The 26977-nt window shown below is 41.0% G+C and overlaps 1 protein-coding gene across 15 annotated transcripts in view; it reads right to left on the reverse strand.

Annotated features, from left to right (window-relative positions):
• Positions 1–13910, reverse strand: part of MYO3A (myosin IIIA) — a 121125-nt gene extending 107215 nt beyond the window's left edge. For 13 of the 15 annotated variants that reach the window (XR_003991595.1, XR_003991589.1, XR_003991594.1 and 10 more), the window contains exons 1-3: positions 13733–13910; positions 3474–3656; positions 485–619 (exon numbers count right to left, since the gene is read on the reverse strand). Coding sequence is in view for 12 of the 15 variants with exons in the window: in XM_030487622.1 (XP_030343482.1) it covers positions 485–619; positions 3474–3641 (303 nt within the window). In the remaining 3 variants the exon portion in view is untranslated. Of the gene's footprint in view, positions 1–484; positions 620–1132; positions 1474–3473; positions 3657–13161; positions 13320–13732 lie in introns of those variants that run through there. The other 2 variants (XM_030487590.1, XM_030487633.1) reach the window with 2 other exon arrangements.
• Positions 13911–26977: the final 13067 nt, after the last annotated feature.

Here is a 26977-nt window from a genome sequence, read left to right on the forward strand (position 1 = left end):
ACCGTGCTCTGATTCTATTTCTGGAAATCCTGCTGCGTCCAACAGCATTTGGGCAGTAGCCTGTTTTTATTGACTTATCTATTTGTGCATTCACTTGCACAAGAAAAGCAATTGAATTAATTTCTGTCATTTTATCTAGAAAAAAAAATCACCATAATGGTTTCTTTACCTGTTATGTCGTATCTTAGCCATATTTAAAGAAATACTAGCAGAGAAAGATTCCCATGACAAGACTTTCAACAAAGAAAGATTTTATGAGCAAGTTCTGTGAAGCCCTATCAGAATTTATATCCTAATTCTGAAGCCGCAGCACTGTCAGTATAATACCAAAATAAGAATGCTGAACTCTCAGCAGACCATTAATTCAGGACACTGTAAAGACTGAACAGCAGCATTTATCATTTCACATGCAACCACTATTGAGTTTATACTCAACATAAGAATGCCAACTAGAAGAAAACTCTTATTTTTCTGAATTATTTACCTCAAGAACTAGCCAAAGCTGGTCTCCATTCTTCACATCTTTCTTATAGTACATGCCATAGAATTTGACTACATTGGGATGATCAGAAAGAGCTTTCAAAATGTTGTACTCGGCTTCAATTTCTTCATCAATATCCTAGTGTCACAAATGAGAAATACACAGAGGTTAATAAATAAATAATGGTAGCCATTTTAAAAACTCAAGACATAACACTTCTGTCTATTGAAATATAGTTTGTAATACAGCAAGGGAAAAAAATAAAAAAACCAAAACATGAATTTGCAGATCATAAATAAAAAAAAAAAAAAAAACCAACAAACAAAACACCAAACCAAATAACAAACAAAAAACAACCAAAACCCAAAAAGTCAAAAGCCAAAATTCTACACACAAAACATACAATAGCCAAGGCTGCCTTGGGGAAATTGGAAGAGAATTAGCCCGCTGTCCTACTGTCATTTAATAGAGGTTTCTGTCTCCTGAGGGGTACTCAATTTTATGAGATTTTGACTATTATAAGAAGAAATGAAAATAGAGAAAATGAAATTAATAGAATATTCATTCTGTGCACACTTCAAAGAAAAATCTTCCTCTGTATTTTATGAAGGAAGAAAACTTTAAACATTTGGTTGAATTTAACATGTTTACCTGCATAAGAGTTCCTCTTGTAGAGATGGTACAGGGAAGATTTTCATGTGAATTTAGACACAGGATGATTTGGTTAAAAGCCCTAAAGTACAATGGTATTTACTTAATAGTCTTAAGAACAAGACTAAGAGCATTCTCAGTTCCATCTTTATATATTCTCATTTCAACACCTTCACTTTCCTGTTTCAGTTTCAAAAAGCTGAACTATTGTTCAACACAAAGAATCCAAGAGCTCTAAAGGATTAAACGCGAAGTGCTTATTTCAGTCTCACATCACCCATGATCAAGTAGTTTCCCAGTTTAATGTGGAAATATCAGTTAAATCAAGTGAAATAAACCACATTTCTTCTGCTTGTTTTTTTCAGTCCACCTCTCAGGTGGCAGAATTCTGAAACCCTCTTCAAAGAAAAAAAAAATGGAAAATGTAAAGAAGAAAATACAGAAAGTGTCTTTTTCTTCATTGCAATGGCTCCCTCTGCAGCCGTTAATAATACTTTCAGTTTAAACAAAAAGAACTAGTTTATTGCTTTCACCCTATATCTAACATAGGATTGCTATTTTAACAGTAACATGGAGGTACAGCAGCTACTCCAAACATCCTGTAAATAGGAGGGGGAAAAGAAGAATACTATGCTTAGAACAAAACCAATATACTCAGTTAGAAGATTCAAGTCTTTGAGCGTGATGTTGACTGCACTACTGACTTCCATTTTTTTCATTAAAATAAGGAATCTAGTTTCATCAGTTACACATTTTTCCTTCTTCAGTTTCTTCTGTTGCATATTTATTCATTGTATTTCTTCTGAGTTCTTTACATTCTACTCCCTTTTCTCCTACTTAATCTATTTCTCTTTCCTCCAGTATCAGCTTTACTACCTCCTTTCTTCCTGTCATCATCCTTTATCCTTTTCCTACAGCCTCCAAAGTATACACAACTTCGAAAGTGTCCACAATGCCTTCAGTAATCCCTGCCATAGCTAGTTGCCACTTAAGAATCATTCCTGAACAACTGTGAAACAGATGAAAGTAGAAGTATTTCCTGTCATACAGGCATTTAGACTAACACCAACTTAAAGTGCTGCCTATTCATTGTAAGTAAAAGAACCTTGTTTACTGAAAGCAACAGAGTCAAAATAGTTTCCAATTCACTTGAATTAACCAAGATCCTTATCACTTGGCTGCAAATCATGACTACTTTGGGAGACGCACATGATATTGCAGAGATGAGTCTCCTTTCGTGGCTTTGAAAGCACGCTGACATAAAAATCAGATGAACAAGAAACACAGCAAAGATACTGCAAGGCACTGTGTTTTCACAAACACATTTCATGGACTTATGGGCCATGAGATCATAATTTGACACTATGTGATATGCAGGGGTAGACAGAGCCCTGTGTGGCTGTGCATCTCCAGACCTGCAGCATTTCATACAACATGGCATGTTCTTCCCTTCCCGCCCAGAAGTTGTGCAATGGAAGCACATGCCTCACCACCCTATACTAGAAGCGCAAAAGATGAGCTCGAAGGGGCCACTTGAAACAGCACAGCTCTTTGTCCAAGTTTCATAGGTCACTGTTCTCATGAAAAACCCCAAGCCACATGCAGCACCACTGAAGTCAGTGGTATATGCCTTTACAAACCAGGCTGACGTTCTTCCTTACTCTTTGAGCATTTATCTACCACCCAACAAATGTCAGTTATTGAGAATAAGAACATGCTCTACAACATAATATTTCCACCTCCCAATCACCTGTTGCTTTGTGTGTAGGAGCCATTTCCTTTCTTGAAAAGATGGATCCTTCTGTGATATCTACGTAATTTGGCACATTATGAAAACACAGAACCAAAGTACGCTATTTTATTTTTAAAATATCATTCGTAGCATGTAGCTAAAAGCATGTAGTCAAAATAGAAGCTTCCAGGTATATCTGATGCACTTAGAAGTATGTAAAACTTCCTTACTGGCTAGTGTGCAAATAAAAAAGGAATGGGAACACTGGTAAAAACAGAAGAAGCTAGGATTCCTGGTACTAAAAAGGAAAATAATCAGCTCTGCTGCTGAAAGTAAGAGATAAACAAGGGGGAACCAAAAGTAAAAGTAGCAAACTTTAGGTATACTTCTAAATTCTACCATATGCAATCATTTCCAAGATCCCTTATGGTTCGAAAAACGCATTGATAAATAGCCTGATACTTAGCAGGTTGAAGCAGTTTGTTTCACCATCACTTCTAATGCAAATGATCTACCAAGATTTAAAAAGAAAAACCAAATAAACAAAAAAGACCGTATAAATTTACTTACAATTAAAGAAGCACAAAACAAGTAATTTAAGTAGCTTACGTGAACAGGATCCAAAATTTTGACTGCTGCTTTGCTGCCATTTTTCTTATTTAACACCTTGAAAACTTTTCCGTATGTTCCTTTGCCAATAGTCTCAATTATTTCCCAGGTATCTGAAGGATCAGGAAAGCTATCAAATATGATTGTTTTCCCAGTCAATGGAAGCATCTCAAATGATGGCTCCTAGGAAGGAAGAAATTTCAGTGTTCACTCATTAATAGCAATTGGTTTCCCACAAATGCTAAGAGAAATACACATTCCAGACTTAAACACTAGAAATGTTTTTGCATGTAGTGTACACTGAAAACATAATGTCCAGCACTCCCCTGGGATTCATATAGGTACAACTCAGCCAGGCTATTGACTGCAGTCTCTTCCTAAGGCATTACCTTTCCATCTCCTGGAAGCATTCTCTCCACCAGAAAATGAACACAAATGAGTTACAACATTTTTGAGCGAACTTTCTCTTTTTTCTTTTTTTTGCCTATAAAATAGTGCTCAGATACTGTTTAGCTCAAAATTGTTTTGGTTTTTTTTTGTTTGTTCGTTTGAAACCATTATACATATATATAAATGCTTGTAATTAGGGACTGCATAACTGGGACTACACGAAATAATAAGCAAATTAAGGATGATTAAGGGATTCGGATTCATAATTCCAAAACCTTGCTTTGAGGGATTCAACTATTCAACTTTGAGGAATTTCAACATTTCTCTACCTGAGCTTTAATTTTTAGAATTGAGGTTAACTATTTGTTTAAGTTTTACTGGATACTTAATCTAGAACTAGTGTTTTCTGGGGAGAAAAAAAAAATAAAGAGAGATCTCCTTCATAAGAAATGAGATGCTGTTTGAGCAGAGAGGTTGGACTAGATGACCTCTGGTGGTTCCATCCAGCCTCAACCATTCTGTGATTCTGCGACATGCAAATCCTATCAGGGCCTGTCTACACAGAAATTATTTTCTACAGAATATGTAGCTTTCCATCAAAATCTAGGGCCTGCTATGTCCCACATTACAATAATACACAGCAACAGCCTTTGACCCAGGCAGGTTATGGCAAGAGATAGGCAGAAGTTAAATAAAGGAAGGCTCATTTCTTCCTCTTCAAAGATGAGTACGTAAGATGAAGGAACACAGACCAGCTTCGCATTTAACCTGTGTCAGAACCAAACAGGGAACTGATACCCTGAATCTCCAAACGTACCCTTAAGCAAAGGCCCATCCCTGTGCACAGAGGTTTTATAGCAAGAACATTCCAATAAAAAACATGGATATCATAACCTGCAGCTTCAGGTAGCTTCCCAGGCTTCATTAGCTTCCTATACATTCACAGAACACAGCTGAAATTCATTGACCTCCAGTATCAATTGCTTATTTGTCTATTGACACTGGTACAAGAACTCTAAAAGGGTTTAGGAAACATGCTCCTGCAGGTGCTATTTGGCTATCAGAGAATGTACTAGAGACACTGCCACATATGCTTGCATTTTCCTCTGCAAATCACACTAGTTGCACATCATCTTGTCTTAAGAGAAGTCACCACATATTTAAAAACAATGCATTCAATAGCTGTCATACTTAGCTCAATAATTTAAGTGTTGTTCCAGAAAGAATTCATTCAAGCTAATCCTTTGTCTTTGAATTTACAGCTTCAAAATCATAACTTGAGTAAGTTATACTGAACATCATATATTTCCTCACTTCCACCATGTTTAAGAATAAGCCCTTGCAGATAAATTGTTTAGCTTCCACTTCTGTTATTAAAAATATATGAAATTGAATGATTTCAAGTGTTCTGTTCTGGGTGATGAATAACGTTTTATTACATCTCAGTGAAGCCGAGAAAGCTGATAATGATTTAACCTCATAGATCAGCAATAAATTGGACTGTCTCTGGAATACGTCCGGATGCCCAAACAACTGGGTAATTTATCATACCCCTTACCATTAATATTTTATTTTAAAAAGAACAACAAATTACAACTTGATCCAAACTTCTGAGCTGGGAATGTACCCTTGAACTCCCATAAAAACCCTTTGAAATACTTCTGGTGTTCTCAGCATGACAGTTCACTCAGCTTCTGCTCAGATTTTGGCTAATCTGGTTCCTGGTAAGGCTTGACATGTGCTGGGAGCAGCACCATGAGGTCAAAGCCAGAGCACCAGGTAGGCAGGACAGGTGGCCAGAAAAAGCTAAAGGGCCACTATGCACCATGACCCCCTCAAATCGCTGTCTCCTGCAGCCACTATCTTTTGTCTGGCAGTTCCCTCAGAATCTGCTAACTTAGGGAAATGGTATAAGTCAAGCCTCCAAGCTGGAAGGTATAAAACATCAGCTTACCCAAAAGCTTTTGCAGTGGATCCAACAGCAGATGGACTGCTGAGGCCTTCCTGCTACCTGGTGTGTTACAGGGGACTCCTACACTGTGATGGAGGAGGAAAGGGTAAGCACTCCTGCCCTCAGCTTGGTAACTGTCTTTTTTTTCCCTATTTTTCTCATAGATGCACAGATGAAGAGTTATGGGTTATAAGTTATGAAGCTTTATAACTTGGATGGTAAGTGAATTCATGTGCTAGATCAATCTGGGCAAAAGGGGATTGAGCCCGTTTGTTGTGCTTGTTTGTTGTATTTCTTAATAAGCTTGTGAAATAAAGTTTAAACCACAGAGTACATTGTCCAGTAAATTTAAGAGATCCAGATGGACTATGACAGAGTGATTAAATTCAGGGTATTTGAGGCAGGAAAAAAATAGTTTTCTAGTTACGAGTCAACAAACAAAGGTGGTAGGGTTCTTTTTCTCTAAGAGGGGGAGCCGGTGCTAGTTATAAGAACAAACTGGATGACAATTATTATGAGACAGCCCCTATGTGACTTCTCACTTCCTAGGTCACCTCAAACATACACACCCTATGTGGCAGACCTCAAGTTATATCTATGTCTGTCTCTGGATATCTCAGACCAGAGATACCTAGAGACAGAACTGTTTAGGTTGGAAAAGACCTTTAAGATCATCGAGTCCAACCATCAACCTAGCTCTGCCAAGTCCACCACTAAACCATGTCCGCTAAGATGACCTGGTCATCATCAATGCTAGCAGATCACTGTATTCTCCATCATTTTCAGTATCTAGCTAGTCTGAAGTGGGAAAAGGAAGGGGCAGCTTCATGAAGACCAAAGTATATCTCCTTTGGGCTATCTGATTGCTGCAAGGGCAATTCAGTGAAGCACATTTATCACGCCTAAGTCACATACTAATTGCACTCTTGAGGGCTTTATGGTCAAGGCCACAGACCGTTACAGACAATAGAGTCAAGTAGGAATAAGCAATAGAATTTGTTCTTCAGGCTGGGTTGCAAGCACAATGGAACCTGAATTTCACATAGAATGTTACATGTCAATCCAATATTTTTATTGTTGTTTCATACTATCTAAATTTGGAACCTCTCTCTAAACCTCCCTCTCCACCCCCCCAGTTTCTGAATGGAGCTCCATCTCACTTGAATGAAAGCATATCCATTTCTTCCATAAGGCGCTGGTAAAACAAGAGAGGTACCTTGCCTCATATCATTCATCCTTCTCCATAAAGGGAGCCTATATGATTATCAAAGCAGATCCCTATTCATATATGACTAAAATGAATCCGGCCTTCAGGTTCCCATCAGCATCTTGTCTCCTGAATCTTCTGGTCTTGAAAATTAGAATCGGGACTGCCTTGGTTCAGTTCAAAACACACCTATCGAGGTTGTCTTTGATCTCTTATTTGTCCACATCACCCCCCCTTTCCCTTTTCAAACACTACTTGAGTTTAACCCAACAGCTCCTGCACATACCCTACCCTGTAATTTGCCAGATATCTTCACATGTGCCACACAAGGTGGATGTCAGGAGCCAGCAACACTAGTTTACATCATCTGTTGGGACTGTTACCTCTGTGGAAGCAACACTTGCATTCCTTCAGATTCTGAAACTTAAACCTCCTGCCTAATGGATGCCAGAAAAATAATCACCTTAAAAAAAAAACCAAAAAACCAAAACAACAAAAACCACAAAAAAACCCCCACAAAAAACCCACAAACAAAAAACCCCCCAAAAAACCAAAAAAAAAAAAAAAAACCCAAACAAAAAAAAAAGGAACGAAAAAGAAATTGCAGGCAAATGTTTATGTAGAGACTGCAGAGGCTTGTTATATCAAAGGAAAAAACCCTTCTATAAAACCCTTCTCACCTCACTTTTTCACCACCTGATACCTTTATATAATATCTGGTTTACAAGTTCTTCTGTCTGGTACTGACCACAAAGCACGTGGGGCCTTGAAATACTTAATGCAATAGCACAATAAGATAGAATCATAGAATCATAGAATCATAGAATAGTAAGGGTTGGAAAGGACCTTAAGATCATCTATTTCCAACCCCCCTGCCATGGGCAGGGACACCTTGCCCTAAACCACGTGGCTCAAGGCTCTGTCCAACCTGGCCTTGAACACCGCCAGGGATGGAGCATCCACAACCTCCCTGGGCAACCCATTCCAGTGCTTCACCACCCTCACTGTAAAGAACTTCTTCCTTATATCTAGTCTAAACTTCCCCTGTTTAAGTTTGAACCCATTACCCCTTGTCCTACCACTACAGTCCCTAAGGAAGAGTCCCTCCCCAGCATCCTTGTAGACCCCCTTCAGATACTGGAAGGCTGCTATGAGGTCACCACGCAGCCTTCTCTTCTCCAGGCTGAACAGCCCCAACTTTCTCAGCCTGTCTTCATACGGGAGGTGCTCCAGCCCTCTTATCATCCTCGTGGCCCTCCTCTGGACTCGCTCCAACAGCTCCATGTCCTTTTTATGTTGAGGACACCAGAACTGTATGCAGTACTCCCAGTGAGGTCTCACGAGAGCAGAGTAGAGGGGCAGGATCACCTCCTTTGACCTGCTGGTCACACTTCTTTTGATGCAGCCCAGGATGCGGTTGGCTTTCTGGGCTGCAAGCGCGCACTGCCGGCTCATGTTAAGCTTCTCGTCAACCAACACCCCCAAGTCCTTTTCTGCAGGGCTGCTCTGAATCTCTTCTCTGCCCAGCCTGTAGCAGTGCCTGGGATTGCCCCGACCCAGGTGTAGGACCTTACACTTGGCTTGGTTAAACTTCATAAGGTTGGCATCGGCCCACCTCACAAGCGTGTCAAGGTCCCTCTGGATGGCATCCCTTCCCTCCAGTGTATCAACCGAACCACACAGCTTGGTGTCGCCGGCAAACTTGCTGAGGGCGCACTCAATCCCACTGTCCATGTCGCCGACAAAGATGTTGAACAGGACCGGTCCCAACACCGATCCCTGAGGGACACCACTCGTTACAGGTTTCCAACTGGACATCGAGCCATTTACCACAACTCTTTGCAAGCGGCCATCGAGCCAGTTTTTTATCCACCGAGTGGTCCATCTATCAAATTGATGTCTCTCCAATTTAGAGACAAGGATGTCGTGTGGGACAGTGTTGAATGCTTTGCACAAGTCCAGGTAGGTGACATCAACTGCTCTGCCGCTGTCCATCGGTTCTGTGGCTCCATCATAGAAGGCCACCAAATTGGTCAGGCAGGATTTCCCCCTAGTGAAGCCATGTTGGCTGTCACCAACCACCTCGTTGTTTTTCATGTGCCTTAGCATGTTTTCCAGGAGAAACTGTTCCAAGATTTTGCCAGGCACAGAGGTGAGGCTGACTGGTCTGTAGTTCCCCGGGTCTTCCACCTTCCCCTTCTTGAAAATGGGGGTTATATTGCCCTTCTTCCAGTCATCGGGAACTTCACCTGACTGCCAGGATTTTTCGAATATGATGGACAGTGGCTTAGCAACTTCATTCGCCAGCTCCTTCAGGACCCGTGGATGGATTTCATCAGGTCCCATGGACTTGTGCATGTTCAGGTTCTTAAGATGGTCTCGAACCTGATCCTCTCCTACAGTGGGCCTAAGGTCTTCGTTCTCACAGTCCCTGCATTTGCTTTCCAAGACTTGGGTTGTGTGGTCAGAGCATTTGCTGGTGAAGACTGAGGCAAAGAAGTCATTAAGAACCTCAGCCTTCTCCAAATCCATCGTAGCCAGTTCTCCTGATAGCTTCTGGAGAGGGCCTACATTGTCCCTAGTCTGTCTTTTATTTGCTACGTATCTATAGAATCCTTTCCTGTTATCTTTTACATCCCTTGCCAAACTTAATTCTAGCTGGGCCTTAGCTTTCCTAACCTGGTCCCTAGCTTCTCGGACAATGCTCCTATATTCTTCCCAGGTGGCCTGTCCTCGCTTCCACCTTCTATAAGCTTCTTTTTTCCCTCTAAGTTTCCTCAGCAGCTCCTTGTCCATCCATGGAGGTCTCCTGGCCCTCCTGCTGCACTTTCTTCTAGTCGGGATGCAACACTCTTGAGCACGTAGCAGGTGATCCTTGAATACCGACCAGCAATCTTGGGCCCCCCCTGCCCTCTAGGACTGTATCCCATGAAACCTTACTAAGGAGGTTCCTGAAGAGGCCAAAGTCTGCTTTCTTGAAGTCCAGGGCAGTGAGCTTGCTGCATGCTCTTCTCACCGTCCTGAGGATCTCAAACTCAACCATCTCGTGATCACTAGAGCCAAGGCTGCCCTGGAGCGTTACATTTCCAACCAGTCCCTCCCTGTTGGTGAGCACAAGGTCCAGCATGGCACCTCTCCTCGTTGGCTCCTCTACTGCTTGAAAGAGGAAGTTGTCTTCCACACAATCGAGGAACCTCCTGGATTGCTTGTGCCGGGCCATACCGTCCCTCCAACAGATGTCAGGATGGTTGAAGTCCCCCATGAGGACCAGGGCCTGCGAGCGTGAGGCTGCTCCTATCTGTCTGTAGAGCGCTTCATCCACAGAGTCCTCTTGATCAGGCGGCCTGTAACAGATCCCCACCGTAATGTCCCCTGTTGCTGTTTTCCCTTTGATCCTGACCCACAAACACTCTGTTACCTCAATAAGAAAGTTAAAGGTTGCTGCATGGAATTCTTAAGACAAACCAAGAGCATGAGGCTACATATGCCATTCATCATACTAACACCTACATATGCCATTCATCATACTAACACCTAGCACTTTTTGGATAAACGTCGAAATAATTTGGTTGCTCAACCATGAACATGGATTGCAGCTCTGATCCTGACCTAGTATAAATGTAGCTATAATGAGCCATTTAGGTAGCATACTATCTCATCCATCATTCAAATAATAAGTTTTGCACTGGAAATTCAATACCACCCCCACTTAATTCCAGAGGATATTTGGCTTCTGATTTTAATGATAATACAACCTATATCTGAATGGGAACTATACTAAAATCTAAGTTCAGTGTGAGCAGATATCTAGTTTGGCAGTTAGTTAAAATCAAGTGTTTAGAACACAATTTTTTATTTTTTATTTTTACTTAGTTTGTCAAAAGCCAAATACACTCAGCATTTTTTATAATTTCACTTTAAAATGTGAACAAAAATATAATTCTACATGATTACATAATTTATATATTATTCGTGTATCTATCTGTATTATCCTCTTTGATTGTGCATCAGTTTGCCTACTACTTTCCACTCTGTACATCCCCCAGTGTTTTCCCAGAACTGAATAATTGTTTTTCCCATCTGCAAGAAACTTTCCAGAGAGAAAAAAAAAAATAAAATCTCTCTAGTACCAGCTATGGTAGATAAAAAATGAAAGTCAACCACCTTCCCTAGCAGTAAGTTCACTTGTATGCTTACATGAGTGAGACACAAAAGCTGGGATTCACCTAACTTGATATGTGTACAATATACCTATTGGAACCTAAGATAGATACCATAATCCCACCCTAGTCAGCCAAAGCAATCAAAAATTGATTTACCTGATCTGGTTAGCATCTACCGCAGTATAAGAAGACTTGCTCTCCAGACTCCACTGATTATGCTGGCTAAGTTTCCATTGACTACAACAGGAAACCAGTTATACAGCTTCAGATGCAGACATATTAGGTGAAATGAATCCTAGCCTACCCAGCCTACTTCTGGAAACAAAGAGTTATATCTTGACAACTGACAAAATTAGTATGAAATCCATGCTACAGTCAGGGAAATGGCAAGCTAGCCACATCTCATCATCTGAAAGTTGGAAGACAAGGTGGACATTGATGATGCACAGAAAAGGCAAGAACCATGCAATGACATTGCCAAGCAAACTTTGAACCAAACAACTGAACCCTAAATTAGTGTAATGGCAGAAAGGAATTGTTACTTTAAAGTATTTGGAGGCTAGAAGTGGTTAATATAGCTTAATCTCAGACAACGTATTTCCTGGGCTCAATTCTAAGTATATATGTTAATCTTAGGGCTGCTCAAGGGCAAAAATGGGTCCATTTTTGAGGGCGCTTTTTAAGTGTTCGCTCTCTGAAGGACTGGGTAACTGCTTCTTCTGTTTCTGAAAACACTTTTCCTCTTTGCTGACTGGTATCCAGAAGAACTTTCCCAACTAAGCAAGACAGCTTTTAGAGAAACTTGATGCCTCTGGACCCCTTGACCTTTGCAAAACTTCTACATGCAGTAGAGAAACAGAACTGTGTGGTGTCGGTACCTGATCTCCTCCTATTGATAAATGCATATTGGGTGTCCACACTGACATTTCATCTGCTGATCATTATTCAGCTGATCTTGACATTTTGACTTGCTGCTAACTGAACTGGCCAGCCTGCTCATGGGAGGTTCCAGCTCTTCACTCTCTGAAGGCTCTTCAGGAGGCCATTGCTGGAAGAGATCTGCATCAGTGTTAGGTTCCACCTTGGTTTTCTTCCATTCCCCTCCATGCCCTGCAACAGTAGAAGTCCTACTGTACGCTGAGGTTTACAGTTCTCAGGAAACTCCATCGGAGGAGAGGTTTTTTTAAGCCACAAGTTAAAGAATCAGCAAGGGCTGTAAGCATCAATCTAATCTTGTGCACAAGGTCTACAATCCTTCAGAGCTCAAACATGACATCAATACAACATCCCCATATCTGAAGCCAACCTTTAGTTCTAGGAAGAGGCTACGAAAAGAACGTGGTAACAAAACGCTGAATTTAATTATTGTAGTCAATTCTAAAAAGCTCTGATATTTTGAAAACAAATGGGAGCTAAATATTTTTGTGGCAATTGTCATCCAACAGAAAATATTTATGCAGGAGCATTACAATCATGAAAACAAGATTAATGATGGAAGGGGGAATGGTTCATTATCAAATTGTATTTGGACCTTGTGCCACCAGAACTAATGAACTGACATTAGCAATCCATGAACCGAATCATACCCAGCTCATTTTGTGGCTCCCAGAAGAGAGGCGTTGCAAGTGATGAGAATAATTTTTCAATGGCTACACACTAGATTGATATACTAGCAAAGAACTTAGCTTTCAAAGCTAAAGCATCACTTAATTTTCCTGTTTTAACACAGTAAAATTTTATAAGGCCATAAAAATCAATATGGTGCGATCTCACTCACTCCCTGTGTCTCAGAACTTCAAACAGCAGCTAAGTGGCAACTCAAAATTAATTTAGCAGCTGTATCAATGAGCTTTGGCAGGGCTTGAAATGAAGGCGATACAGTCATTTGATACCAAGATAAGCATGGCATTACACACAACGAGCAAATTCACCAGCATTTAACATTAGCAGGCAAGAAGTTACAGGGTATGAGTGTACCCCGGGACGCTGTTGGGCACGGTAAGATTCCACACGTCCTCCTTAAGGCCCACGGTCTGCAAGCTCTAAGAGCGCCTGCAGCCAGCCTCAGCGCCCTGGCTGTCGCCACCACGAGTACAACGCGGTCCAGACATCTCCCTGAATACTCTTTCTTTACCCTGAAAATGACCCACAGGAAAAAAACAACTTACAAAAGTAGAAAGAAGCAAGATCTGCCCCGGGGCCTGAAAGAGAGAGCCCAGGAGACGGGGCCAAGGTAGTGCCAACCCGCGCTCTCCACACGCCTCCCGGGGCCGGGCCTCCCCGTCCCCGCGCAGTCCCACTCGCTGCATACCGGGCCACGCACGCACGCCCCGCAGCTGCCTGGAGCGGCCGGCCCGACACAGGGGCTGCCGCGGCGGCAGGAGACACCGTCCCACCCGTCCTGCCTGCCCGTCACTTTCCGAGGGCCGGGCTGCCCCGAAGCCCCTTGGCGAGGCGTGGTTATACTGTAGTGGTGGAGCCGCCAGTCAGTCTCCGGCCCCGGGAACCCCTCTGCTGCCCTGGCCATCGCTCCCGGGCCGGGGATTACCCGCAGCGAAACCTCCGGTCCCCGCAGAGCCAGCGCTGCCGAGGGGGCTGGGGCCGGTCACCTCCGACGATCGTGCCTCGGATTCGCCGCCTTCCTCCTCCGGACGGCCCCGGCCCGGCCGCAGTCCCGCCCCAGGGTCAGCGGCGGATGAGCGGTTTGCCCCGCTAATCCCCCGCAAGCGCCGGCAAAGCCGGGAGGGCTCGGCCCGCCCCGGGCAGGGCAGGGCACGGCGGGGCGCGCCGGGGCGGACCGGCCTCTCCTTCGGCAGGGAAAGGGGCGGATGCTGAGCGCGCAGCCGAGCTCGGCCGGGCCACAACCAACCTGAGCCTCCGGGGCTGACCGCGTCCGGAATGCGGCCACAGCCGCCGGGCCGGTCCGCCCGACGGGGATTACACCGCGCCTGTCGGCCACGGGCATCCCGGGAGGCTTACCTGCTCCGCTAAAAATAATTGAGACCTGGTACGTGCACAGGGCTCACGTTAGTGCCCATTGCAGAGAGGTGGCTACACAGCGGCAGCACAACATAATACATGGTAGCAAGGAGAAGTTGCAAGACAAAGTGTTCAAAAGTTGGGAAACGGATGAATTTTACCAGTATAGCTCCTAAGTAACATACAAGCCAGGCTTTAACTATGCTGCTTCTATTTTCTTTGGAGGATGCCTGCCACATCCACTGCAAAGAACCAGCCATACTTAATCAGCACCAAGGAATGTGTGCCTCCATTGGAGGCTTCTGCTGTTGCACTGAGTTTGTCTTCTTCCATTTTTCCCATAATGTTTGAACCTGGGTTTTGTTCTCAGACAGGACTGACAGTAAGGGAATTATGTCAGAGCCATCTATGTTATATGTTTTTCACGAAAACAGAGTAGAGACCAAGTAGTTCATGGACAGCCTTCCCACATCAATATATCTGTGATGGGAAAGGCTGCTTGACCCAACCCAGACATCAAATAAATCACATAAAAAAGAAGCCTTATAAAATTCCTCACTGTGGGAAAATAATCAATTGAAACTTCTATATTTTTAAACCTCAAACAGCCACAAGCCAGATATTTATAAGGACAAGAGGTCTCCTTAATTCTCTCCATCAAAGCACTGCTTCTTTACTGTATAAAATTTTTTAACGTGTTTCGACTGTGTGCATCATTATGCACATAGGAATTTATGAGGGAAAGTTTAAGGTGCCATATAGTCTTTATTAACTCCTTTCATTGTTGGGTGTTCTGTCCTTTCATAATCGTTCCTCCTCCCCCATAAAAATACAAAATGAGCTTCCTAGTTTTATAATCCCATTTTACTAACCAGGCTTGGAAGCACTAGCAGAATAGGGCCTCAGTTGTAAAAACATCCATATCTTTTAGGCTTGCATCACTACATGAACAACATTGTGCAAAGCTTCTCTCTCCTTAAGCAAGGTTCTCATTGATTTCAGTTGTGTTTATGAGTGCTTAGCACCTACTGCCTTTCAGCTGTGTGTCTGGCTGAATGGCAGGTCACATGCAGAAGCTTGACCAGAGTGCACAATGATAAAAGGCTAGAAGCCTCTCAGTGGAAACCCAGGTACAAAAAGTGGCTGGTGGACCCTCATACCTCTCCTCCCAGGCAGAGCTGGCATGCATCTGAGGCCTGGAGCAAGGAGCTGAGAAGCGCTTAGGTGCAATCTTAAGAGCCAGAAAAGACAATAACTTCAGTGATTAGTTCATATATCCCCTTCCACTCCTAGCAGTGCTGTTTTAAACTCACTACTGCCCACCTTGTCTGCTTCTCGATACCTGTGTGCCAAAGTAACTGTCCCTTAGCTCTAAAGACCTAAGATTCCCTTGAGCACTCCCTCTTCTGCCAAAAAGCCTTAAAGGCAAAAATACATGATGTGACTCAGCTGAGTCCATTTGGAGTGAAGTACTATAGACACTTTTGTCTTCTACATTAATTAGTTAATTATCCAGGTAAACTGGTCTGTGAAACTCCCCAAAACTAGTATCTGTTTCAGATGGCCCTGAATGATGTGTTAGTAATAGCAGCCCCTTGCTGCAGAAAGGATCTTAGTTTAAACCAGTAAAAGTCACAACCAACCTTTGAGGTCTATAAAGGTAAGCACTGTTCAAACAAACAGGGAGTTGCAGCCCTTAGTGAATGACAATTTACAAGTCAAACAGACGCTGATTTTGCAGGAAAACTTAGATGTGAAGTGATTATGTGTCATTCAGCGTCACACAGCCTAGCCACATTTCCCTTTATTTTCACTCCTTCATGTTGTTGGTCTTTCTCCATGTCAACATGCCTTGGCTTTTGCCCCTCTTTTTCTTCAAATTTATTGCTTTGCTTTTTTTTTTTTTTTGTAGGAAGCCTTCCAGGTAAGTTTGAAAAGTTCTTGAATGAATGTGGATATACGTACCTTCTCTCCCAAATAAATTTGAAATAATTAAGGATAAGTATTATTTATTGACAATATCTAGTAGAAGATAAATAAAGTGTGATCATCTCCAGCTGTACCTGGTATCAGGTTAAGTTGTGCTTAATGCCACAAGACAGCATCTTATACTACACTGTCTTTTAAACAGATTGCGATTAGATTGGTTTCAGGCTCTCTCCTTGCCTTTCAACATAGCTTTTAACTTCATTAGAAACATTGTGGGTCTAAGTCTGGAAACTATTCTTAAATTACTGAGAAATGTGAAAGCAGTATGAACAGATGCCCTTTCACAGCATCCTTAACATTAGATCCCACTTAGACAGTTGCTTATAGAGTAAGTCTAACTTATCATTTCAATATAATGGACCAGAAGCATACGTAAGTAGCATGGAGCTTTCTTACTTCAGAATTGATAACTCAGACTTTTGCGTTCTGAGGAGCTTTTAATGACAAAAAGAAAAATGATGCTCCTGTGATAAAGGCACTAAAATTAAGACTATAATTTACTTAATAAAATACTTTCTGTATTGTGGAAGTCCTTACTACATGCAAATAAAATCAGGATCACGCTGTGCTGGGCACTGTGGACCCCCTACAAAAGAAGCTCCTCCTGCTGCTAGGCTTTGAATCCTGGGCAGAGCTCAGCCGTGGAGGGCTTGTGGGACCTAAGGCTCATGTTCCCTCTTTTCATCTATTTTCTTTTCTTTATAATTGAGCTTTTAATACTATTCTATGCATGAGGAGGTGTTTCAATGGCTAATTATGTACATATGCAAATAACAAGCGACACAAAAAGATCAGATATATAAATGATATCTTAAGAAAATAAACAAGCATGTTCAACTAGCAGAAGAGACTACCACTATAAGAATTAAAGAACTTACCTCTCTGGGGAACTGCTTTTTGACCTCTCTGGCTGCTTAACTGAGCACAGCCTGTAGCAAATATGAGGAACTCCTCCCCTTTGGGTGTTTATTACAGAGAAACAATACTTCCTGCGACACCTGAGTAAATATCCTCTAGGAAAACCACCACAGAGTTTGTCTACAGCTAGCTTATTATTCCTTTGATCATAAATACCATCCACCATAATGAAATACCAAGTATGCCCAAAAGCATGAGTTATTTATTGAATGCATAGATTTCTCTGAAGCAACCCTGAGCTTCGCCAGGTATTTTCTTTAGTTGATCAAAAGAACTCCGTAACCCCTTTTGAAGGTCTTAGATGCGTGATCCTTGTAATCACATTTAAGGGGCTGGTTAGCTCAGGAGATTGTTAATAGGATACAAAACCTTTCACATCCAACCCAGATCAGTGCAGATGAAAAGTTGTGACTATTTAACTGCTCTTTCATGCCGTGTGACCTAACCCAGCTCCTAAAGGAGAACTGTTTGTATTACTTGAAATTTACAGAATGTGGTTTTCAGGCTTTTTTAATTGCAAGTGTAATACAGAACATTTGACAAACAGGAAAATAATTAAAAAGCTCCATGGTAATTAATGAATCCAATTAAAACTGCAATCAAAAGAATTTCAAAAATCCCCACTCCAAAACTATCTTCACTGTCTCAGGAAGCCCATAAGCACAGGTGAGGGTTATAGTAATCAAAAAGCAGGAGTTGTTGGGAAGCAGAAGTGATTTAGAAAAGTGACAGTTCTTCACTAAAATTTCACTGTAGCAGCCCTTGTCATTAGACCGAGGAGTTGCACATCTAGCATAGAAGTAGTGCCTTTGAATGTTGATAGCCTAACTCACACTTATTGTTGCATGCCAAATAGGGAAAAAAAACCCACAACAAAAGCAAGCAAACATATGCAAGGCATTGTGTTCAAATTTCACAGTTGTTTCTACTTCACAGGGTTTGAGGTAGTAAAGTTTTAGGATTTTGCAGGTATTGTTTTCTATCTGAAAAATTCCTAAGTCAAACCCAATTTGAATTTGTATCTCAAACTCAGTTTTTAAAAAAGGTTCTTAATTTTTTATTTTTAAATAAAATACCTGGAAACGAAGTATTGGAAATTCTGGAATATAAACCCTTCCACATGTGTTCTAAAAATTGCAGGAGAGAAGGTTGGGGCCAAGTGATAACTACAGAGAAGATCTATGCTACAAAATGGCTTCTAGTGCCAGCGGTTACTTAGAGAGTACACTTATCCCTTCCTTGGAACACGCTGATCACCAAAAGAACCTTAAAGGATTTTGCTTACGTGCGGTGATGTGAACAAGTAAGAAGACGGTGGGACATGTGCGGATTGCTGCTTTCTGTATAACTGGGTGTAACGTAAAGTGCCAGTCTTGAAAACATGTTCAGGTAAAGATTTGGAGCTGTAGAGCTGCCATTTTCAAGTGTGCACAACAGATGTCTCAGATTCACAAAGCTGTCTTGAAAATTGTGGGATTAAAAAACTAAACTAAGCGATAAACACCAGTCACGTGGTAACATTGGTCATGTGGGTCATCTTGTTAATACAGCAGTTCCCCTACTAACTGCTTAGAGATTTCAGGTTTGACACTATATTCTTTTGCAAAATATTTTTGAATCAGGAGGGTCTCCTTTAAGTCCTGGAGTAGCAGTGCCTATGTTACACACAATCCAGGTGAACAAAAATAAATAAACTCTGTATTTCTTTACAGCTGTATTTCTCCATAGCCCCTGAAGGTTTACATAATCAGCAGTCTAGCATTAAGAAAAATACCCATTAAACAAATATCACCATTAACATTACTAATGCACTATGTTATATAAATAGGATTGTGATCTAATGAAGTATAAGCAGCATGAATGTATTGGTAATTCAAGCAGTTAGATTGATGCTTGTCGTATACATCTAGTTATCTGTGCTGTTCTGGTATGTACTTACAGGAGAATTGAGAAGACCTGTAAATAAATGATAAATAAACAACCAAACTACAAAAGCCAGCAGAATCTTTCTATAAGATTATTTTTACCCTTTTTCCACCCTGAATTAAAATAAGACCTAAAGTCCAGAAGCTGTTCAGTGTAGAGGCTCCTGCTTAATATATGCTTGTACAGCATCTAGCATCCAGTCTCTGAGCTCATTGCATTCCAGGTGCTGCCATTTAACCATGTTTATTAATGGGGTACATAGAGGTCTTTTCATATAAGGTAATAAAAGAAGACTCAGTGTTGAGCAAATCTGTCTTTTTTTCTGCCTCTGAAGGGGTCACAGTGCACAAATGGAAGTGTCAGCTGGCAATGACAGATGGCATTTTGTATGAGTGAAAAGGAGAGGGAATCAGTCCTGATCAGTAGCCAGAGCACATACATTTCTGTACAAAAAGTTGCATGTGGGATCTGCTTGACCAGTAGGTCTCCAAATCACTTACTCACTTTTCTTCTAGCTGACATGATTTTTTCAATCAGTGTTGGCTAGTGTAGAAGATTCTCCATGTTCACAGTTCCCACAAACATCCATCACAATTCTTCAGATTTCAATTTCAGACACTGAAGACATTATGGTTTACATAAGACCAACTTCTCTCAAGACTGAACCAGTTCCAATAGCCTTGGCAAGAGTCACAGGGCACCAGCTCCTTAATCTGTGGATTAACTGGATATTGAGGTTACCATTTGGAAAAATTAAGCTTCTAATCCTCATGATATGTAATGAACTGTAAGATTCAATATTCAGAAACAAGCTGGAAAAGGATGATAACCTAAGAAATCTCATGAGTTTTATTTTGCTATGCCTTCTTTTTTAAACCATGTTTTTTTAAAGCCAATACCATGATTTTGAAGAGATACGACTTGTGTGGTTTGCAAATTTGAGGCTGGAACTACATCAATTTACTATTCTTGGAGAATTTCGAGTTTGGAATACCACATAATATGCAGAATACTTCTAATGGATACACAGAATGTCTCCAGTATTCTTTGTTCTGCTCCTTTTTTTCCTATTTTACACTGTTTCAGACATACTAGGAGCTTGCTGTCAGTCTAGGTTCTCCTTCCCTTGGAGCCAGAGGTAACAAGCACATTGCCAGACTTCACAAACTTCACAAAGCCACACTTCATTAATCCCAAACAGTTGCAAAATAACAAACAAATAAATAAACCCTGGAAAATTCTTTTTCATTCAGGCAAGAAAGAGTCAGATTGTTTGTAACACACTAGCACCAAATGAAGAATGACAGCATAATTTGCAAAAAACCTGAAAAGCTTTTTTTGAAGTTTTTCTCCGTTATTCTGTTGGTACCGTTACGCATTTCTCAGCCTCCTAATGCAGAGGCACACCACAAATGAGTCTTATAAACAGTTTCCTATTTGTGAGTCTGCCATTAATCTCTGAGGATGTACCAAAGATAGCTCTTGGAGGATTTGGATTTGTCATCTTCTGCTTTTTAATCCAGTTAGGGAGCATAGCAAACAGTGACACAAACAGGATTACATTTTGAAGGGGCCCATGCCTGGTTACGCATGCAGCACACAGACATGCTGAGCTCCGGTTTCCTGCTCTGCAGTTTGCTCTCTTCCCCACTGCTCCTCCCCTTTTCTGGTTGATTGTAAACACATTTGAAAAAAACATACTTGTTTTGGAAAAAAATTGCAGATTTTTTTTTCTCTCTCTCTCATTTTTTTTTTTTTTTTTTTTAAGAGGAAAGAAGGAGGGAAGCTGGAAGCTGTGTGCCATCCTGGTTTTTAGCCTCTTGCCTGTCTTTGTTACCATAATTGTGTCCCAATGCTCTACCAGTTAACCGTATACAGCATTCCCAACACTGCATTCTTCTGAATGTTTACAGGATAGCCTTGTAATCTCAGCTGCTAGCAGGAATGGAGGCGATTCTTCTCCACACACCACAGAACATTTCTGTGGTGATGGTTTCTTTGGAGCCAAATTGTCATTAGGACCTTTCCAGGGAACAAGCACTTTTCGAAATAAAAACATGGATTTTTAAACACTGAGGGTAATCTGAAGACTGAATTACAAAAGGTACCAGTATATTATCCACCTCAGAATACCTTCAAGTCAAGGCAAAGAATTTAAAACAATAAAAGGCTGTTAGAACACCAAGAATTCTGTGATCCTGGAAGTATTAACTGTATATTGATTATGGCAGCTGGTGTGCCAAATGGTCCCAATTGCTCTGTACATGACCGTCTCTCTCCATTTTTTATAACTCCTCCAATTTCTCCCGTTAGCTACAAACTTTATCAGAAAATACTTTTGCTTCCTAGCTATTGCCAGGAAAAAACTCTTTAGAACCAAGACCAATTGATACAGACTTCCATTAGAAACATACCTGGTTTAGAATGGGTTTTAACTTCATGTTAAATTTGAGACCTCCAAGTGGCCAGTTTCCAATCTGTCCAGTGGTGATGGACTGATTTTATAGATTCTTAGGACTAATACATTTAGAATGACTGACTTTGGTGTTTTATATAAGCTGTTATAGCTAGGAAGGTTCCAAATTTAAGAAGATACCTGATAATGTATTCTGTCAAAAACACTGATAAGAAAATCAAGATAAACTTAACAACTCCTCTGTGTTTTTCTGAATAGAGTCCCAGTTCTCAAATGCGTCTTGGCTGTGCTGTGTTGTGGTTGGCATTACAAAAAAAAAATAAAACAAATGCCACAGAATGCATTTTATAAGTTTATATATAATTTCTACATGAGGTAGTACTGGTTTTGTTGCTCATATACACTTATGCCTCAGATGGTTTCTGACATGGTTCAGTATGATCTGTAAGTGACAACAGTATGGTAATGTAAATTGTCTGGAGTGAAGAAGATTATTGAATAAGCTCTGAAGGTCTCAATAAACAAGATTTGAATTAAATCAAAAAGTCAACTTCAAAACCCAAAAGCCAACAGTCAAAAAAAGCTTGTTTTCTCCTTTACATTATCTAGACAGCTAAGAAAACTGTACTATGTGTGTTTGTTAAACAATATACCTTTGCAAAGCTGAGGTAAACTTATCTGTCCTTTAAAACATTTAAGTTGCAATTAGTGTAATGGTCTAGCAGTTACTGTGTCTAGCTGATCTTCAGTGCCAGAATTAGATCTTTAGTTTGCCTTTTAAAATTGCTTTTTAAAAAGGATTCCTAAGCAAACCTGCAGAGGAGCCAAAATGGATCTAACCATGTGAAGGTTTTCAGGCCTGAAGATGAAAATGGTCTTTATGAAAGTGCTCTAAGGTACTGCTTGAGTGGCATAAACTTTGCTCCTCAAACTCAGCAGCCTTTGTAGCTGCTAATGCTGAACAGTCTCTGAGGAATGTATCATGCACAGTGAAATTTAATTTCAATCCTAAATTATGAGCATCATGTAGGTGATTGGGTTTCCCTTAGAGTGTCCCTAGAGTGTGAACTGGACTTAGAACTAGTTTTCTCAGCACAGTGTCTCAAGGGATAAGAGAATACTGGTGGAAATGTGTTGCTGAAAGTAGAGGTAGGGCTGCTTCACCCACTACTACAAAGCTTGTCACTGAGAACAGCTTTTCCCAAGATGTGATCTGGCCTCAGTCTGGGCAGTTGTAAGCACAGCCTGTCCTGATGACTGTTCTTGACTTTGTAACCATAATAATGCTTTCTTCACCTAAGCTCTATGTATTACATACGATAATTTATAACAACTAATGCTATTTCCACCTCCATCACCTGTTCTTACACAATTGTGAATCCACAAACACACTATTTGGAAAGACAGGAGGAATTCTCATTTCAGATGTCAAGCCAGTCCCAAGTTAAGAATTAGGATAAGGCATTTTGTGTGGGGTTGGCTTATCACACCTTTGTCTGTTACAGTGCTTCCTGTACCTTTCTTTGATGGATCTGAAATTGCTCACTGCTGGAGACCCAACACTGGACTGGGTATCCCACAGGTTTGGTTCATAGATATGAAAATTCAGTGTTCCCACGGCAGCCACTTGGCCTCAGGATTAGGATGTTTTCCTACCCTGTTGTTGACTGCCACAGTCTCCTGTGGAGAACATCCTCAGCACAAGCCAACACTGTCTCCTTTTTCCCTTTTTGCTAAAACACACTACTTAATCATTGCTTTCGCACACAATTGAGACAACAATGCAATTTTTGATTCCTTTGCTAAGCTGTGCGGAGGTCAGGGCTGCTGTTGCTCTCCTGTGTGCGCTGCCCTCCTCAATCAGCCTGTCTGGTGCAGAAGAGGTTGTTTTTTCTGGGAGATGGCTTTGTGTCCTGAGGTTCTAGCTTTGATTGTGGCAACTGTCTTACTTATCAGGCACCACAGGATGCAGAGGGAAAGAGAAATCAGAATAGCGGGGGGAGGCTAGCGCTCACCGCAGAGGCACAGCAAAAAGCAGGGCCACCCACTGCCTCCCTTGCTTGCATCTGACAATTGAGCTCGTGTTTCTACCTTCAGTTCTGCTTCAACCCGAAGAAAGGAGCTGTGTGTAGCAAGCAGGGAATTGCCTACAAACCTTCCACAAATACAAAAAACTACTTCTTTTTTTTTTTTTTTTTTTTTTTTTAAGGGACTGCAGCTTAGGAGGGATTCAAAATCTGATCCCTGTATCTTGCCATGCAATGCAAACCTCTAGACTGCAGTGAGCACATTTGTGCTCAAAGGATAGTGAGATTAATTCTCTACCTGTCTGACTTGTGAAGGAACTCTCAAATTCATTATGTGAAAGCTTCCTTATCTGGCTTAATGTTCAAAATACTGCTGCATGCAAGTAATGAACAGCTAATTACTATATTTGTATGAGGGAGTTCAATTTGGCACTATTTTCTAGTTGGGGATCAGATGAGGGTTTCTGGTTATCAGATGCATCTATTAAGATTAACATTCCTAACCCCCATCTCGTTCAAGGTAACAGTAAAACTTGTGTTGCTTTGGAATGGGCTAGCAACTGACCCGTGAAAAGCAGTATCTCTAAATGAAATTCAGTTATTTCCCCTACTGCCTGTTTAGACATATGACAACAATAAGGAGCAATACTTTACATTTCCTGGCACTTTTTATTCCTAGGATTTCTGAATGTGCCGTAGTCTACATGCACATCATCAGTCCATTGCCAGACATTGCAGTAGGCAGTAGAGATGCCCATGCTCACTGACAGCAGGCAAGATTTTAATTCTGAGATCTGATATGGAAGACCTGCTGCACAGAAAGCAATAGGGCACCTTGAAGGGCTGTCTCAGAAGGAGCAAGGCATGGGATATGATGTGTTTTGCACCTGTTATGCAACAGAGAACAATTTGCCAATTAATTCAGGTAGTGTTAGAGAGAAGAGATAACATGTCTTGGATTTCCTGCTCTTAATTTATTGAACAGCTAGGCCCTTGGGACTAATAAATAGTATTTCATCAGCCTGCTGGATGTCTACAGTTTCTAATATAATAGAAAAATACCATCTTTCAGAATGGCAAAGTGTCGTTAACTGATGCAGACTGTACTCCCTGATGGGCAAAATGATAGACAACAAAGTACATAGGGTGAGTATTTACTAATTTTTTAACCCTCTGTTTCTTTACAGTGACCAGCCATGAGAAAACAAGGTAGGAAATAACCTTCCCATCACTTTCTCCTGGCACATAGGTGACAGGAGACTTTCATTTCCCAGGCACTTCTAACATGGGACTGTATCCTAGAACCTAGGTAATCTGAAGTGACTTAGATCCTAAACCACTACTGAGGGAATATGAACATAGAGGACTCCATTACTTTGTGTGTTCACTCAGGAAATAAGTAAGGAAATAGCTCATACAAGACTAACTCAGTTGTTTGTTTCTTTCTCTCTGCAGCTTCATTAATACAAATTGGAAGAACAGGTAATGCAATAGAAAGTCTTTTGGCTTGACAGCAAATTCCCAGAATCTTCTCACTTTCAAACTAATAAATAAATCAAACGTTCCTTATTCATGAAGATGGCAGTACCATCTTACAATGATTGCTCTGATGTCAGGTGCAGTTTAACTAAGACAGAGGGTCTTATTTTTTTTTCTCTTAGAGGCAGAGGGCTTACTGATGTACCGGCTGCTTTAAAAGTGGCAACATTTTTCTGCAAAAGGGCATTTGAGAATGAATCCATGCTGAGTTAATATTCTTCAAAGAACTGTTTTTATAACTAGTTCTAGTTTACGCCATGTTTATTGAGCTTGCCAGCTTAAGGCCTGTACCTAAGCTTGGATGATTAAGCATCTCCTGATTTGTAGTCTTCTTGTGCAGGTATGCTGAGATAGATTTGTCAAGGAACCGGTGGAGTTGTGATCAATTAGAACAGTAAACCACTGTCCTGCCTCTTATTAGCAGATGCATTACCTCTTTTCCTCTCTTTTCAAAATAGGCAGCTCTGTCTTCAGTAGTTTAGGGACACATCCCCAGTCTCTAAAGATTGTTTCACAATGTGCTGAGTTTCAATCTCAGCTTTATTATGAGATTCGGGAGTGAAAGCTTCAAATGAAACTGCAGACATGTGTTTTCTAGTTGAAGAAGTCATGCTTTCTTCCACAAAGAGGCTGTATCCTCTGAGATGAGAGAAATAATTCATCCTATAGAAAACTGAGAACTAAACAAAACGTGGTTAGTTTGCAAAGTGGAAGATGTGGCAGTCTATAAAAACCTTTGGTGCTGAAACACTCATGGCGAAGCACCCCTAGCACAGACTGAAGTGCTTACAGTCAAAGATGCAGTGACAAATTAGAATTATGTTCAATCTCCAGCCTTCAAACAGCTTCTGGGAAGTCAACGTGATTCATGCGGCTTCCAGGCAAACCTCACCTGCAGTAGCTTTCTTAAGATTCTGGCTGGAGCCGCTCAAAAAATTCATTCCAGCTTCTGTCAGTCTTTCCAAGTCTCCTTCATGTTTGTCACCCTGGGTCAGAGGGTAATCCAGATGGGCTGATTTCCTAACCAGCACCTTGCAGACTGCTAGCAGGATCAGGGCCCGTGCTTTTGTTCTCTAGAGAGCTCAAAATACTTTTTCTTCTCATGTGTCATATGTTCTGTAGTTTCTAAATCCAACTGGGTAAATTGGGATTATCAATGATATTGATTATAGTTTATAACTTTGCCTCTACAACTTACCTTGCTGCTTATTCAAGAAGAGAATCAAGAAGGTGACATTAGATAAGCAGCAGAAAGTTTGACTGAAGTGGTAATAGAACATTTTTTTTTACTATTTTCTCTATGTTTACTATTTACTATTCTATGTATTTACTATTTTTCCTGGTTGGTGGGGTTTGATTTTTTGTTTGGGTTTGGGGTTTTTTGGGGTTTTTTTGTTTCTTTAGAACCATTTGAACAAAGAGAAAAATGTGGAAGACAAAATTCAAGGCTCATAATTTTAGAGAGCACTCCTCAATGCCAAGATAGCTTCCCTCTCAGTTCTTGAAGAGGGTAACTTGCAAAGAACCTGGCACAGCACACTAAGTATACAACACCATTTTTTATTCATTTCACACAGGTCTGAGACTGCATACACCTGCCTCTGGAGCTGAATTAGGCCCGCATTGCTATTGAATGACCTGGCTCAGAGTTGTCAAGAGATTTTTGCAAATAGCTCCTGTTAGTGCTAATGAGAATGTGACAAATTCATCTCTCACGTAAAGATGAGAGAACAAATCCCTTCAGTTGCAGAATGAGGAACAGTATGAGGGGCTACAGAAACCTGAACCATATAACAACAAAAACAACTGACAGAATAATACTTCTGGCTTGTTATTATGTGCAGTCTAAAATCAGCAGAGGTACAAAGATAATGCAGTGTGTCCCTCCACTCTTCCACCTTTGCTGGGATTTTTCTTTGTTGTATTATACTGGTAAATTGCAACAGTATTATTCCAGCTTCTAAGAACACCTGAGAAAGTGTAACATAAATATTTAGCC

Source organism: Strigops habroptila, chromosome 1 (assembly GCF_004027225.2).
Source record: "Strigops habroptila isolate Jane chromosome 1, bStrHab1.2.pri, whole genome shotgun sequence".
Lineage (NCBI taxonomy): Eukaryota > Metazoa > Chordata > Aves > Psittaciformes > Psittacidae > Strigops > Strigops habroptila.